The sequence below is a fragment of the Lethenteron reissneri genome, chromosome 37 (genome assembly GCF_015708825.2).
Source record: "Lethenteron reissneri isolate LAM-NWPU_2019-01 chromosome 37, ASM1570882v1, whole genome shotgun sequence".
NCBI lineage: Eukaryota > Metazoa > Chordata > Hyperoartia > Petromyzontiformes > Petromyzontidae > Lethenteron > Lethenteron reissneri.
In genome coordinates this window covers 3,411,852-3,428,833 of record NC_083815.1, presented here as the reverse complement: position 1 = coordinate 3,428,833, position 16,982 = coordinate 3,411,852, and the positions used below count along the sequence as shown (strand labels likewise).

General features: G+C 42.4%; 2 protein-coding genes across 9 annotated transcripts; one reads left to right on the top strand and one right to left on the bottom strand.

Annotated features, from left to right (window-relative positions):
• Positions 1-87: 87 nt before the first annotated feature.
• STRAP (serine/threonine kinase receptor associated protein) lies at positions 88-8,155 on the bottom strand. Of its 2 annotated transcripts, none has more exons than XM_061566659.1 (9): positions 7,906-8,155; positions 6,319-6,454; positions 5,577-5,658; positions 4,446-4,518; positions 3,816-3,915; positions 3,034-3,171; positions 2,766-2,902; positions 1,763-1,924; positions 88-775 (listed from the first exon to the last, which is right to left on the bottom strand). In XM_061566659.1, exons 1-9 carry the CDS (start codon positions 8,015-8,017, stop codon positions 705-707), a joined length of 1,011 nt encoding a protein of 336 aa, XP_061422643.1. In that variant the 5' UTR covers positions 8,018-8,155; the 3' UTR covers positions 88-704. The 2 variants fall into 2 exon arrangements, with proteins under 2 accessions (XP_061422643.1, XP_061422644.1); XM_061566660.1 differs by having other exon boundaries at positions 1,775-1,924.
• A 24-nt stretch (positions 8,156-8,179) lies between these two features.
• LOC133351445 (transmembrane protein 216-like) lies at positions 8,180-16,982 on the top strand. 7 transcript variants are annotated; one of them, XM_061566665.1, is made up of 7 exons: positions 8,180-8,371; positions 8,857-8,933; positions 11,119-11,135; positions 11,527-11,620; positions 12,274-12,366; positions 12,715-12,870; positions 14,823-16,982. In XM_061566665.1, exons 1-7 carry the CDS (start codon positions 8,322-8,324, stop codon positions 14,909-14,911), a joined length of 576 nt encoding a protein of 191 aa, XP_061422649.1. In that variant the 5' UTR covers positions 8,180-8,321; the 3' UTR covers positions 14,912-16,982. The 7 variants fall into 7 exon arrangements, with proteins under 7 accessions (XP_061422649.1, XP_061422650.1, XP_061422647.1 ...); XM_061566666.1 differs by having other exon boundaries at positions 8,269-8,507; positions 12,715-12,817; XM_061566663.1 differs by having other exon boundaries at positions 8,269-8,507.

Genomic DNA, 16,982 nt, shown 5'->3' with positions numbered 1-16,982 from the left:
TACTTCATGCTGTCTGCTGTGGCGAGGCCTGCACCCAGTAGTGGATTGATAAAACGGCTGCACATTGTATTCATTTGATGCAAACGGTTTCAGAGATGCCGTAAGTGATTTATTGATGTTGTTGTACATAAATTCCAGATGGCTTACAAAGGCAGACTTGTGCACTGTGTACACCATGATTATATTGTGAACAGAAAAGTGCCATTTTCCCTGTCCAGTGACAGTTGCACTTAGCAAAATATCTGTGCGTGGGCAACATGTTGCTCTCATTTATAAAAGGTCACTGCATATTGACAATAAGTGTCAATACAGGAAACAAATGTGACCTATTCTTGCTTTACACCACTGGACTTCAAATCGATGTCCAACACTTACATAAGAAAAATTGAATTCAAATTAACGTTCTTAAATGTTGCTCTACCAATGCGCACTGGTCGGCCTTCCGGACCAATATTTTGCACAGCGAGCGCCTGCGGTTTCTTTTTTTTTTCCTTTTTGTAGACTGCTCGAGTATTGCACAGTCTCTCATCGCACTCGTTTACAACCGATAGCAAACAGGCGAGTGTTTAGTGCCCCTGATTTTGCAAGATGTTTTTTTTTTATCTTCTTGCACCCTTGTTCTTTGCTGCCGCCTCCGCCGCTGCTGTTGCTCCAGTCGTGAGCAGCTGTGTACTGAGATGCAGGTTTACACCAGCTTGTGTCGCTCAGGCTTTCATTTCTGGAGTGCCATCGGGGCCACCAATCACCGTCTCACCGTTATCTGCAGTGAGCTCCTCTGTGGGAACATGGGGCGGTAAGAGTGCAGAGGAACAGCAAACTGGCTTTGCTTAGGCGATGTGTAACGCACACAGTGTAGACGGAAAAGCATATGCAATGTCATCAAGTTGGTGTATAAGTTTCAAAATAATTATGCAGGCGCTAACATTGCACTTTAACGTTCAAAAGGTACATATACAAAATGGTTAATGTGATGTACAATTTTCCTTTAAATAGACCAACAAAAATTAGCTTCGTGTTTTACATCCCTCCTTTTACAAGTGATTATTAACTGCAGATAGCAGCTGCTATGGGACCATTCTTGTAGGTGAGATGCAGCATAAGATGTTATGAATACACATTATGGTAAATTGTATTGTACTACATGTGTTTCCACCAGAGGCCAATAGGCATCTGGTGAGCACAGAGTTGCATCTTTACGAATTTACTTAAACGTCATTGCCCACGGAAGAGGGTTTCAGACTGCCGCAGAAATGCATCTAAAAGCGCGCGATGCAGTGACCGTCTTTGTTTGATGGCTAGCCAAAATCCGCTGCGAGGATGATCTGAGTTCACGTGATGGTTTATGCTCCTTGACGAGATCAAGTATTGTGGTTCATTTGTGGCAAGCGCTTTGTGTGTATTGAGTATGAGGTGGAGGTGATCTGGTGGCTCACAGGACAGGGTGCTGAGCTGGCATCGTTGAGATGCTGGGTTTGAATCTGTGTTCCAGCCGTCCGTGATTATACCGCGTCCTCGATCAAGTGCAGTGAGTTTAACCAACTTAACTGTTATTTTACCAGGTAAAGCCCAGAAAAATTATATTAGCTCACTCTATTACAACTGATATAACATGGGCAAGTGTTCAGTGTCTGCCTGCTGTGCCTCACCATTGATGTAGGAAACATCGGCACATTTTCACCAAACGGTGGATAAAAAGGCAAATGTTTGCAACACGTTAAGTGGTCGTCCCGTAGAGTTGTGTTGACATGTGTGTATATAACACCTGTCTGCTCACCGGGCAGCAAACACTTCCACAGGCCGTACGTCTTCCCCACGGCCGTTTGCCACAGTCGCAGCGTCCCGTCCTCCGAGCCGCTGGCGTACAGTTCGCCGTCGGGGCTAAACCGCACGCAGTGCACCGGTCCAAAGTGGCCCTTGTACGACTCTGCGAGCACATTGACAATGCGAGACGGCCACAAAAAGACAAGTTGAGAAACACCGATATAAACAGCAACACAACTGTCAGAATTACCTTATTCTGTGCAGCAGGTGTACTTGCAAAAAAGCAGATTTTCTGCCATTTCAAAGGTGTTTACTTTGGTACATACTATAAAATGTCTGAAATGTCATGGTTTACGACCCTCCCAATTACTTTTTTCCCTGCAGATTCACTTATGTGTTTACAAAACATTCGGACTGTGAAGGCAAGTGCCGTTAGGGAGCATCTGTTCAGGCCCTAATGATGCAGGAGGGGGTGGTTTGACCAGCGTCACACCCGGCTGCATTTATCACCCAAATGGTTATTTATACACAGCAGCAGGTAATAATTTAAGCCTGCAGGTGAACTAGGGTAGGCCCTGGATTGGTTCAGATATCACTTGGTACTAATGTTAGCCATGGTCGGGAATAAAACCGGGGTTGCTTATGTTCATAGCGAGGTGCTTAACCACCAACATCAACAGTCACCTACACTACCACAGTGGTGAAGCTCATACAGGAGGTAAACCAGTTATTTTTTAGTCTTGCTCTGTGACTCAAAGTACATCGTCACTTGACAATCTGAACATCCCTTGTAAATAAAACAAATGTGTACAGGACAGGCCTTGGCATGGCAAATGTCATATTCCCTGTGCCCCCAACAGCTTTGTACCCTGGGTAACTGCCCCTGACTGCATACCCCTTAAGACCACGCCTATCCATATTATTAGGCCAATTGCGATGTATACAGGAGGGCTATATGATGCGGAATCAACTCAACTGATGCAACTGAACTGACAATCACCTACCGAGTTCCTCTCCAGTGGTGTAATCAAACTTGTACAACTTGAAATCTTCTCCGCCGGCTATGAAGCACTCCTTTTCCGGATGAAGCGAAGCTGAATTTATTGACGCCGAAGCCTCGAATTGCTTGATCAGTTCCAAGCTGGAAGAATCAAATGAAGGTACAATTTTTTTACAAACTGCTTGCTGTTGAGCAAAAGTCAAAGCAAGAAAGTGTATGCAAACACAAGCCAAAAACAACACGCAGACGTTGGCGGGATGTGGAACCCTTACGTGAGCGCATTGTAGAAGGCGATGGTGCGTGAGTAGGTTACCACCACAATCTCATCGTTTGGGAGGTACTCCATGCTGCTTGCCGACATGGGCAGTGTCACAGACTTTACCTCCGTGCCCGTGGCTCGGTCCCACAGCCTGGAAAGAGGTTCACACGCCGATTACCTTTCAGCCTGATGTCATTGTAAACAGAAGAATACACCAGGATATGTTGCACACACTGTTTGGTTAAGTCGAGCTAAGTGTGGTTTTAAGTCAGGCTTCAAAGATGTGTCTTTTAAGTGCTTTTAAACATGAATATGACCCTGCAAAATGGTTCATGCACTGCACTATGAACACTTCAAACCGAGTTCCGATTCCCGGACAAGAATGGTAAGTTATACTTCAACTGGTTCTGGGGGAGACTTCACCAACCCACACTGACCAGCATAGAGTAACATGGTATGAAGAGGCCTTCGTTCAGCAGTGACTGTACAAATAGCTGTGGTTTATTGACTTTAAGCCCATTTTATAAACATGGTCGAATGCAGTTTTGGGTGAATATGCATCAGTAGTGCGATGTGGATGATGTATCGATGGTGCGTGCCACTGTAAAATAGCCTGTTTCTTTTCAAAAAAAGACATGTACATCATGCATACAACTATTCATAACCCCCCCCCTCGGTTTAGTGAACCAAAGACATCATGCCAGGTGTTATCTTCGAATCTGGAGTTGCATGCAAGGGTGAACTGCATGTCACGTAGGAAATGCATTGGCACTTCACTGGAGGTTTCGTTCTCACCGGATGGTTTTGTCGTCGGCGACAGAGATGATGAGCTTCTCCCCCGTGCACCACGCGGTGCGCCTGATGCCCGACGTGTGACCGCTCAGCAACTGGGGCTCTGAACCAACACAAGACAGTCCCGTCGCACCTATGGTCAATAACACCTGTAAATTGTGCCACTTTCAATCAAGTGCATTCTCAGTTTCAGTCTAAATTAAGTTCACAATGGTGCTGTAATGGTCATAATAATTGACTACTTATTCAAGCCCACGTGAAAACATGTTACTATGTATAGCTCTTTTGTCAATCCACTGCTGGATGACAAGCTTCTTCCCATGCAGCGTGGTGGGTCCTAGAGGTTATTTGAAAGTGAAGGGGGCATAGATGTGGGAGCTTAGAAGTACAGAAAATGTATTTTGCTGCACTCCAAAGTAGTTTGGTATATTGACCACTTCTAGTGCATGAGCTGTGTAGTGTCTTGGAACGTTTTATATTTTTATCTGAAACCCCCAGCTGAAAGATGTGCAGACCATTTCTGGTGGTGAGGAGGCATATTGGTTTAAGAAATTAAATGTGTTTAATACAACATCGTAACCTCTTTGCATGTAAGATCAATGCTTTCCAACACAGCTGGGTGTGCAATCCCACCTGCGTCTGTTTTCTCCAAATCATAGATCCTCAGCATCTTGTCCTGTCCTCCTGTGAGCAAGTGGACACTGTCCTGCAAGGAAACACCCCATCGGGTTCAGCACAGGTGTGTGTGCCTGCACCTTAAATCAAGCACAGCCTCTGGACTTTACTGCATTATTACTACAGTAATGTCACTCCATTGCTTGATTTTACCATCACATCCGCATTGTTGAAAATTTGCTGCATTACTTTTTATATTATTTACTAAAGCAGCATCCTATCCTATGCATGTGATCTATCGCAACACATCAAATCTTCTTGGTTCTTTCGGTAAAGTCACGTAGAAGGGAAATAATAAAATTATAAAAATAAAACATAACAAAATACAATTCTCATGCCGTTTTGGCCACAACGCAAGAAGCCGTACTCAAGGGAAGAACAGGTCTGTCGGAAAGACAGCGTCTGAATGAACACCACCAAGCTTGGCAGCGTATATTTAAGCTGGGTTAGAGGAGGAAAGGCGCCTTGACAAATAAATTGGCATATCAACAGAGGAATTTAGCATATTTATGGGAAATGCAGATATGGGATTAGTCACTACTTGTGGAATGCGTAGGAGGTGGGGGGGGGGGGTCTTAAAGTCATTATGCCCGTGCATTATGTAGGATTAGCAGCAACAAAGGGAGGAAGTAGGGTTAGCAGTAATAAAGGGAAGGAATTTTAATAGTAAGGAGCTGCAGCAGCCCAAACCACCACGTAAAAAACTAAATAAAGCTTTAAATCGAAACACATCAAATATTATACGTGTGATTTAATACATGTACCCAAGCCTTCAAATGTACTCAACTCGACGAAACTTTACACCCCTACTTTCTAGTGTTGTGGGGACGATTTCTAGTAAAAATAAACACATCGTGTACTTACGATCTGTTTCTCAATAAAAGTATAATGATGCATTGAATAAAATGCACGCGATTCATGCATAGAATTGTGTGCATGACAATTTTTTTTTATTCCTGCATGCTGCGTGACCGCTGCAGCAACTACAGGCACTACAACGCACCAAAGTAGAAAACATTAATTTAATAATTCATCGAATAACAAGCTGTAGAGACGTTAAATATGCTGCAGTGAGAATTACACCATTACCTCGGTGAAGTCGACAGTTTTAACGATGTGCTTGTGTGTGAAGCTGACAACCTCGTCACCGGATATGGCGTCCCACACTTTACTGCGGACAAGAAGAAAAGGTGGAGAGGTTGAGATTTCACACTCGAGTCTCAATGTGTCCGTTCAAAGCGTTCATCAACGTGGAATTTACCATTTTGTATCCGACACCATCCATGCAGTATTAATATGTGCTTTTTACATATACAGTGGGTAATATGAAACGATTAAATCTTCGCTTCTTTAGGCAAATGATGTGGCGTTTCATTATTACGTTGAGTTTTCCAAAAGGAAGTTACGTCAAAAATAGCCTAACTTCTAATACCGTATTCCAATTGTCAAAACTTTTAAAGAAGTTATTTCATTCACATTTTTTGTAATATCGCCAAACTATGTGTTCTTACACATTAACAGCATGCTGGCCTTGTAACTCATCACTGTAAGCAATAATTGATATGGAGGCATTAAGATGCATATTGCACTTTAAAATACAATTACACGGTGCCAACGGAGGTGTTCAAAGCCAACGAACACGCCACTTTACTTCTTCATGATGGCCGAGAGGCAAGGCAAGCTCTTTTTGTCACACGTCCTACGAATACTGACTCGCTCAAGGGAGCCAAACGTTTGCCGAGTTCAACAAAATAAATCCATCGGTCGCGTGAAGCTACTGCAACAAATGTCAGCCACTGGGGCGACAACAATGACATTACAAGACCCTTACGCGGTGAAATCCGCGGCAGCGGTGGCGGCTTTGGTGGCATCGCGGTTGAGTGTGGCACCCCACACCGCTCCTTTGTGGCCCAGGAAGGTGCCGACCCAGTCTCCCGTGTCTCCCTGCCTCAGCATTGGTTTCCCGTCTACGTACAAAGTCGGCAAAATCACAAAGGTAGTTAATTTACACCATTGGAACCTCATTTGCCAGTAAAATATGATAATTGGTTGTGCGCCTTTTGGCGTCATCTGGTCCAACCCATGTGAGACTAGGCTCTAAGGAAAGCTGTCTCGGGTGTGGACCAATCAACTTCAAGGACAGTGCACATTATCAGAGTCTTGTTTTTTGTTTGCATTATGACTGCAGGTATTGTGGTCTATGCAAACATGACTCCTTGTAAAAAGGTGTCAGTTTTGTTGCCAGATAGAAGGGTAAAAAAACAATAATCAAGGTAGTTAATGTTACAGGTTTTAGCGACATTCATCTTCCTGGCTCGGTTCCTTGCTGTAAGATTCAAGAACACACACATTCACGAAAAACACCAGAGGTTTTGTCTGCAATGCAAAACAGACTTGAAAATACTTGCTTCATCTGCAAATAATTATCTGTAATGTGATATTCATAGATCCGAATTCGCCCAGTCGTTATAATGGATTTTAAATGTTGGCGTTATAGTACGTGACTTAACATAGCATGTAAGTGGTGTAACACCACATAGTCAACAGATCCCTACTTGATTTAAAGCTTTCGTGACTGCAGGGATTAATATTCTTGGTTCTTTCGGTAAAGTCACGTAGAAGGGAAATAATAAAATAAAAAATATATAAAATTCTCGCTGTGAATTTCACACCTGATGATTGCTTGTGTTGCAGACGAAACGTCGTGAGAATGTTATTGTTTAATATTTTTATTATTTTATTATTTCCCTTCTACGTGACTTTACCGAAAGAACCAAGAATATAGATCCCTCCTTTTTCACAGCACTGGATTTTACAGATTAACATCACAGTACTATAAATAAACACTACTCCAGTCGCATCCCATTGCACTCTACAGATTCACATCACGATAAAGATTCACATCACTAGTCTATAAATTCACACCACTCTATTCCATAGATTCCACACACATCACTAATTTAATACATTTCACATCACTGTAAATTGTTGATATTCTCACTAATTTCTAAAGTCACACAGACACCCCACTGAAGATGTTATATTCATACTAATATATTCGATACAATCACATCAATACATCCCCTATAAATGAACACTACAAACGATATAATTATATATTTGCACCACTGTAAATGTCAAACAATCTTACCATTAATGGCCTATATCCTGTACATTTTATAGTTTAAAACCAAAGTGTATTCTATACTCTTACCATAAAAACCCTCTACACATTCAAACCACAGTATATTTAACAAAGTAACACCACTGTCGTCAATACAACCACACCATTCTAACCTTATTACACGAGTATCCACCACCATTCATTCCCCTCACTTGCACACATGGCCACGCCGCGGCCTAGCTCCACGATAGAGCCTACGGCCTGTCCTAGCGCCTCCCGCGGGCGGCCTCGCACCTTTGCAGGCGCTGATCATGAAGTAGCCGTACGGGGTGATGGTACTGAACGCCAGGTCCACGACCGGCCTCGTGTGGCCGCTGCAGGTCAAGGGAGTCTGTCTCAGGGCCATGGCGAGAGAGATGTTGGCACCGTTAACGTCCTTACAACTTAAAGATGACAACTTTAAGAGAACAAATTCTAGAGCGACGTTAACGCGAATATGACCCGAGACTGATGGACGGGGCAGAAGAATCGATTCGGCTTGGAAGCAAATCGATTAAAATATGTTCGATTCAACGTGCGAGACAAGGAAAAGACGAATCGATTCCTACACGTCAATGTGTAAAGGGGAATCGAATCGATCTGGATTCAACGGTTCTGATAGTCGGTTTCTTGTAAAATGTAACTCGAATTGAATCAACGAGTCGACGGTGATGATGGGGTTTACGATATTTTTTTCTCACCCTAAAGCAAACGTCAAGGGGTGCGTCTCATAATCCGATAGGCGAGTGTTTATGATCAGATCGGATGTGTATAATCAGAATCCGATTAGCTGTAAAGCGCTTTGTCTTGCCACCGCCGCAAAATTTCGGGGTACGTCTTTTAACATGGAGACTACGGTGATTGAGCGAGGGGGGGGAGGGCTCTTAGACTTATATTGCTGAGAAATTGCTGTGGTCTAACATTGAGTCATTTGTCTGAAGCAACTTTTATTTACTGGAATATATTTTAATAAATAATTTAATGTATCCTCTTTTCGAATTTCTTTATGAAACGCGCTTGTGCTAATTGTTTATTTTCTTCTTCTAATTTTGGTACCCCATGTGACTAATCTGACCTCTTGAGGTTCTCACTTTTGGGCTAAATAAAATTAACTTAAAACTCCAGTTACTGTGCTGCAATCGATCCACGGCTCAAGGGAATCGTGTTGTCAGTAATCGACTATTCGATTCTCCCCCCGTTGCCCAGGGGCGGAAGTGAGTCACGGTCACGTGATGCGATCGCTGCCACGAGGAACTCTGGGAGGAGCAACATGGCCGCGAGGGGTGAGCAGCTTCTCCGTCGCTATGGCAACGCGGCGGTGTCGCGTTTAGAATTAATAAAGCGACAATGTTAGACAAATGTTATAACATTTAATATTTATTCCTGCCTCAGCAGTCCGCCTGCTGTATGTTTTCACCTGAAGACGATTGCTTGTGTTGCGATCGAAACGTCGTGATTTGTTATTATTTTAATATTTATTATTTATTTTTATATCTACGTGACTTTACCGAAAGACCCAAAGAGAATGTTAGAAAATATTAAACGTTTTGTTACGAATCAACCGAGTTAGTTAAACGAGTAAGAACTTGATGGCGTAGTTAAGCTGTCTGTATTCCATGCATGGTTGCTTCTAAAGCAGTTCTTGTGTGACTGTGTACAGCCTCTCGATTAAGACTTATTGTGGGTCTGGGATGTATAGCTGAATGTGGGATGTAGAACTGAATTTGGGATGTAGAACTGAATTGGGTTGGATAACTGTATTTGGGATGTATAACTGAATGTGGGGTGTATAATTTAATTTGGGATGTATAGCTAAATTTGGGATTTATAGCTGAATCTGAAATGTATAGCTGAATCTTGGGTTTACGACTGAATCTGGGATGTATAAACTATATCTAAAGTTCATTGTCAGACAACCAGCCAGGCAGTGGACACACAGAGGGATGTACTGTAACTCGCTCGAGACGGTTACCACCGTGGAGACGGAGCGACGAAATGGGTTAATTCTAGATTTGAAGCTTTCGTGACTGCAATGATTCATATTCTTAGGTTTTTTCGGTAAAGTCACGTAGGTAAAGTCACGTAGGGTTAATGTTGGTGGCCACATATCGGCGGCTTAGGGAGGGCCTTCATCCAGCAGTGGATTGACCACGGCTGCCGATGATGAAATTGTTGCTAAATGTAATACACGTGTTCAAAAGTAGGAACCGTAAAAAGTAAGGTTGAAAACTTAAGTCGATGTCGATGCATCTGTGCGATCAACACACCCAGCAGTGGATTGATCATGCCTGATAATACCCCTCTAATGGGGGCTAAGCGATACTCATCTCGATCAAATCATTCGTCGGTGATGGAAATTCCACGGTATTATGGCAGGGGCGGGTATACCCATAATAACTGTTCACTTGAACCAACAATGGTTGTGATAGTCCTTGTTTGGTTGTCAGTGACGAAACGATAAAACATTTCAACTCTTGTCTGTCCACTGCGTGGCGCAGTCTGTCCGCTGGTGATTAAAGTTATGGCGGTGATGGTGTGCTCAGTTGACAGTAACCAGGATGTTATGTCCGCTAATGTGATCATGAGCCCAATGTCTCACAGACTTATCTATATTAGCCCTATTAACTGTCCAATAGTCATTTCGTTATATTTAACCTGGTTGTTGACGGTTAAGTTACATTGCTTATGTCTTTTTTTGGTGATTTCGAAAAGTTTTTTGGTTTGGCCATGTTTTGTTTGTTGTAGTACGGAGTCAGACTGATGGCTTTAATCTAAATTGTCTTGTGGTTGTTGTTGTTTGACTTGCATCCCACTGGGATTTTTGCACACAGCGTTGGTGTACGGTGCTTTTTATGGAAGACTTTGCAGTTTTTTCTTGGATTTTTCTGTTTGCGCGTAGTCACTTTGAGATGTTTTCTTGTTCATGTTTTTGTTTTGTTGTGGTTGCACCCGATTCAAGAGCCGAATGGCTCACAGGGCTATACCAAATAAACTGAAAACTGAAAGTGGTGGTGCAGTGGTTAAGAGTGGTGGTGCAGTGGTTAGAGTGGTGGTGCAGTGGTTAGAGTGGTGGTGCAGTGGTTAGTGCACTGCACTCTGACCCTGGCGACCGAAGTTTGACCCCCAGCCACTGCTAATAACAGTGGTGAGTGATCTCTGAACCGGTCCAGGGGGAATCCCATTCACCAACCCACTCTGACCAGTGTGGTCAAGTATGGTCAAACAATCTTCATGACAGACACATAATGTATAGGCCTTCATCCAGAAGTGGATTGCCAAAGGGATATATATTGGTATGAAGACTTTGCAAATATCTCACTCCTTTGCTTTAATAACTATGGATATGGTGAATGTCTAACCAATAACATAAGTTGGTATGAAGACTGCTGCAAATATCTGATTTCTTTGCTTTAATAGCTATGGATATGGTGAATGATTAACCAATACAATTTTATCTTTTTCTTTCAGGGAGAGCGAATATGATCGTATCCTTTGATGTCAGATGATGAGCACGCTAAACACAATATACACGTGGCAGTGATTAAACATTTTAAGAATATTCTACAGTAAAATATTAAATGTTGCAAATTAATTATATATGAATGCTGTGTTTAATTAGATCCTATTTAGAACTCGTAATTTGTTGAGATATATTTTCCAATCATAAATACAAGCGATTGCATGCAAAGTAATGATAAGAGGGCAGTTATTTTCCCAAGTCATCATTTGGGTATTTTACTGTTATATGGCAGTGTTAATGATTAACGTGGTGATTTTTTTTCAGAATTTGTACCGTCAGTTCTAACTTCCGATTGCGCCTTTGACTTTGTTTTCTTTTAATATGAATTGTAAATTTCCTTAATTGAAACACTCCAGCTTTCTTCAGTACCCTTGCAATTTTTACTCTTTTTGAATGGCTGGTATCTTGGCTTTTTTTTCATCGCAGAGGCATTGATTTTTATTTACAAAGGTAAGGCCTGTCACTTTTATTCAAATTTATAACATAGAATAATATATATTGCATCAAATCGTAAATGTGTTTTTTCCTTGGAGCTGTGTATAAGATGTGTTTATGAGTACATCATACTGTACTTAGATTTTATGTGACCAATGAGCAACTATTCAAGATTCAGTTCAAATTGATCTAGCCGTTCATTTGTTTTGACAGTTGGTGAATTGCACATACACCACCTTTAAAATTATATTTCGGGCAGTGTGAAGTTATATGATCCATGGTTTTTTATTAGCACTTACAAACAGGAGACTCTTATGTTTCCACTTGTGCATTAGGTGTCTTCATTGTCTGGTTTTAGACAGTCTGGTTAAGCATTGCCTATTGTTTCCATGGAAGATGAAAGCCAGGCAGTGGGGTGGTGGGGTCACTAATCAGGTGTTTGTTGGGCATGTTGCTTGAATCCCATTAATTGCCGTTTTGATGCCAACATTCTCATCACAAAGTACTGATATCGGTGTATGTACTCTATACGAGTGTGTATGTAGGTATGGAGAGTAGTAACGTTTCGTATACTATGCTGTGAACCTGGCAAACCTGAGTTCTGTTTCTACTTGCAAGAACTGGAGTCTAGTAACACTGACTTCGAGGTCATGTGCTGTCATCTGCAGGTCAAGTGCTGCCCTACCCCTCTTCCAACCTGGCCCTCGACATCATCCTGCTCTTTGTGCTCACACTTATCGAGATTTTCCGCATCTTCTTCTGTGAGCAAATCTTTCCCTTTAAACCCTCCCTTTGAGCTCAGCAGGTTAATGTTACAACATAATAATATACCTTAAGTGGCGTGTTTGTGTTACGTATACATATGAAATGTTGGTATAAACATTATATAGTTCTTGCACATAATGTGCACCTACAGCCCTTTCAATTTGATTGCTAGTTGAGGGTCTCCCCAGGCTGTGCGTGTCATTGGGGTTATCTGACCATACTTCATGCTGGTCAGTACGAGTTGGTTAAGGTGGGCTGCCTCGTAGACATGGGGGCGTACAAGCGCAGCAACAACATCGTATTAGCGAACGAAACGCGTTTGTCTTGCGTGTCGCACCTGGTAGGCAGCAAGGGGAACTTGACGGAGCGGAATGTTCCTCTGAGCGTGGGCGTGGGGCTCACAGTGCCCGCCGTGGTGCTCTCCGTCTACCTGCTGCTGTTGCAGACGTACGTTCTGCGCGTCGAGGTCATCATCAACGGAATCCTCCTCGCGCTGCACGGTGCTGAGCTCATCCTGAGCATCGTCGCCATCGGCACATTTGCAAGGTTGCGCCCCGTGCGGAGTCGATACTCGCTAGACGGGAGACGTTAGCTACCTCGCTTGGTGTACAGGAGGACGTGGGTTCCATCCCCACCCTGACACCTGTATATTTCTCCCCGCGTAGATTTTTTTTCTCCATTTAGAATATTTGGCTGTTATTAATTCCTACACGATAAGCCACTTCAGTCACCTATCATTTGTGGCCATGTCGCTTCTGAAAAAAAGCTAGAGAGGTCAGTGGGCCTTACCTGGTAAAAATAAGCTTATATTGGTTTTTAACTTGTGGAGTACGAGGAAGGGAGTTCGCCCAGAGGGCTCGGGGTTCAGCATAGAGCTGGGATGTCCAATTCATAAAGTAATCGATTACTCGATTGTCTGTTCAATTACTTGACTTATTATATGACATTTAATTGTTTGGGACAAAAGTCTGTTCCCGCGTGCGTTGTTGGATATGATGTGGTGGGCAGGGCTTCAAGTGGTTTCCTGCCTTTGCAAGGGTGTCATTTGGCCTGAGTAATTTCCCACAATAAGGTAGTTGATCACAATTTTTCGTTGATTAATCAACCAATTGTGCCGGCTCTAGTTCAGAACGCTAAGCTAGCACCGCCAAGGTCCCGGAGTCAACGTTTCAGCCAACCATGATTAAATTGCATCGTCAAGTCCAGTGTGTTGATGGTCTCATCCTGGTAACCAATTAATATGTAAAGTATAATAATTAATGCCATTTCTGAGACTGAGATGCTGCAGTACATTTTCATATATCGGTACTGGAGTGTAGTGTTACTGTCGTGTCAATTTGAGTGATTTTCTTCATTGGTGGACTTTCAGACTTGGTTTAGATAACCCAGCACACACAACCTGTGTGTGTGTATCCTTACGATATGAGCTGTTTGAGTCAAGGAACATCCAACCCTAAAAACAGATTAGTCAATGGCAATTGTGAGAACGTTTGTGAGCTTTTCACATGGTGCTCTTGCCACTGCAAAGGGTCTTTCTATTCAGTGGGTAGAGGTACCCACTGAAATCAGCCGATGACGTATGCAATGCATAACATGTGTATGTTTAAATTTCAAGTCAAAATAGGTTCCTTGCTAAGAGGCATGCCGCAAGTTACTCCCTCGACAATTCTGGCTTAAAATTCGAATTGAGAAACAATTATACTGGTAGGAGCCACCTGGTTCCACCAGCCCACAGGGGATTATTGTGTCCGTCCGTCGTGCATCCAATAATGGGATGGGTGGGGCTGGGTGGAGAGTGGAGGGCTGGGTGGGGAGGGGCTGGGTGGGGAGGGTGGGGGGTGGGAGGGGTGGGGCTGGGTGGGGAGGGGAGGGGCTGGTCACCCCGTGGTGCCCTTATAGAACTCAACGTTTAACCTACTCACGCCGGCTTGTGCCCGCCCTCACAGTCGGCCATATTTGCGGAATACACCACGCCGCCGTTGACCCTGGCCATTGACCGAGCAACCCAACGTTCCTACCAGCTCCCTCCGCAGGAATGTGTTTTTGGTGTGCTTTAAGTCTAATCCACCGGAAATATTGCCATGAACCTGTAGGTTTTCATGAACGAATCGCATACAGTATGCATTAACTAGAAACACATTAACTGTACATGCACAATTGCATAAACTGAAAAAATGTTAATCTTTATACACGCATTAGTGTGTATTGCATCGTCTAATACAATTGTCTTGCAAACATGAGAGTTGGTTATAATCAGTTAATTGGTACGTCCTTGTTTTTTTTTTTCTAGTCAGATGATTAAAATGGACTGATACCTGAGTTAAAGCTGGACATATTTTAAGTAAATTAATTTCGGAGCATTTGTTTTTGCTGATGCTCTGAACTGCTACTTTTTTTATTTCACTTTACATTCTTATATCCTATTTAATTGTGTTCTTTTTTTCTACAACAGGGCCAACACACTCGGCTGAATGGAAGAAAACAAAAATCCTGCATCCCAGCCATGCTGACAGTTGGAGGTGTCTACTATGTCTACTGTAAATCTGTTAAATAGGGGTGAGCTGTGTACATATTATTCAGTGTTTCAGAGATTCAATGATTGAAGTTATTTTTACATCTTCTCTATTCATATGGTGTTTGCCATGCTGGTGTGCATTTGCAATGAGTAAACGTGCCATCTCCACTTGTAATAATAAAGCATATGTCTATATAATTGTCAGATTGTTTCCACTATTACATAGCTGTGTTATAAAAAAAATGAAGCCGAACATGCATATGTTTTTCTACCTGTTTGTTAATATTACACGTGTTAATGTTAAAGGAAGCTAATTGTTCTCTGGACATTGTCCAAAATTAATTGGTTTGCAGTAATGTTTATTTTCCATGCACGTCCAAGTTTACAATTCTGGATAAATATATTAAACATCCCAATTTATATCGCAAAATAGCAGTTAAAGGGTGTGTTATAGTGCACATAGGAAATTACAATTCATAATCTCATGAGCCACCCAGATTAATCCCAGTTTTGTTTGTTTAATCAGTCCAAAGTTGAACTGGTAACAACTTTGGACTTACATCAGGGCATCCATTGGCACCGATTTGTCAGGCCACCTACAGTATCGCCGTTTATATTGCATTGAAGATCGTCCAAGGTTCGGTGTCTAAACAAATGTCGTTGGGGAAACTGGGAAAATCCCAGTGTGAGGTTTAAGGTGTCACATTAAACAATATAAACTCTGCACTTTGCAGGGTGTTAATAAACACTGAAATCTCCCAGACCAGCGTGTATAGCTATGCATAGCTTCAAAGAAACAGTATCACTGGAATTGTCAGAAAAGCTGGCCCAGCTATTTAAACTAAATTAGTGGAGTTTTATACGAACTTAATACTCAAGATTATAAACCTGAATCATGGAAGAGGCTCCATTCTATAAAAAATGACGATAAAACTGATTATAAGAATTAAATGCATTACTCGCCTATCGCACACATATGTATATAGATTCTTCACGAACATCAAATGGAACGTAATAATGGACAATTTAGATACCAACCACATGAGCAGGCAGGAATTAGAAAAGGATTTTTCGACCATTGACCACAGAAATAGTATAAAAGAAAAGATATTTTTTTAAATATATTACCTGGTTTGGTAGACTAATCGGTGAAAACATGTCATCCGATCTTTCACAAGTATTAGACATTGTCGAAACCATTTATGATTATGGGACAGCTACGCAGATTTCCAGAAGAAAACTACATATAAATGAAGCAAGGAGTCGGGCACGGAGATGCACTTTCGCGATGACTATTCACGGTGACAGAAGATGCTTTCTGAAAATTCAAATTGACTAAGGTTAGTGATGGAATGGCAGTCGAAGGAGTGAAAACGCCATAAAGCAATGTGTAGATTTGTTGAACTTCTGCACCGTACGTAAGACTAGGAAGTGATCCATATAACTGTTGCAGATACTGAGAGAGCAGTTTTGCATTTAGAAAAATATTTTATTGGTACATTGTTTTGAGCGTCGACTTTGTTCGACGGATCCAGGGAAGATTGGGAATCGCTGCCTTAGAGGATGATACGCACTACAATGACAATAGTTTGAGAACAGCAAGATGGATTGTGTCGCAAAACCGGAAAGGATGGTCTTCAAGCAGTGGATTGAGCATGACTGACGATGACACTGGCTGTAATAAACTAACCAACATTTAAAGTGATTACTTCAATAATTTGATGATGCATTTAGATCATAACATTACCTTAACCTCTGTCTTTATTGTAGGTTTTACCAACATTCAGGTTTCGTGACCCTCCACCCGCCGTCTTTCCACGTTTACCAATTTCTCCAATACAAATTAACAATACACTACGCAATTAACGCTGCCCGCGTGAATCGAGCTGATGCAAATGAAGATCGAGATCTCGGCGTGCGTGCGTGTGCACTTGTTACACACGCGTGTGTGGGCACGTGTTCCAGGTGAAGCAGACGGCGTTCATTGCTTAGCGCGTCACGTGGGACGTGTTTAACAATCATCGGGCGCGTGCAGCGTGCAACGAGTTCCTGTTATTTGAATGGAGTAAATTGATAAACGCGGAGAGACGTAGGGGG

Bases quoted from the DNA above. Each gene is read 5' to 3' on its own strand.
- LOC133351445 (XM_061566663.1), top strand. From the start codon at position 8,416: ATGTGTATAATCAGAATCCGATTAGCTGTAAAGCGCTTTGTCTTGCCA. The intron at 11,621-12,273 runs GTAAGGCCTGTC...TGTCATCTGCAG, and splicing joins ATTGATTTTTATTTACAAAG to GTCAAGTGCTGCCCTACCCC. The intron at 12,367-12,714 runs GTGAGCAAATCT...CGCACCTGGTAG, and splicing joins GATTTTCCGCATCTTCTTCT to GCAGCAAGGGGAACTTGACG.
- STRAP (XM_061566659.1), bottom strand. From the start codon at position 8,017: ATGGCCCTGAGACAGACTCCCTTGACCTGCAGCGGCCACACGAGGCCG. The intron at 6,455-7,905 runs GTGCGAGGCCGC...CTTTGTACGTAG, and splicing joins CATGATCAGCGCCTGCAAAG to ACGGGAAACCAATGCTGAGG. The intron at 2,903-3,033 runs GTAAGGGTTCCA...TGATTCTTCCAG, and splicing joins GCCTTCTACAATGCGCTCAC to CTTGGAACTGATCAAGCAAT.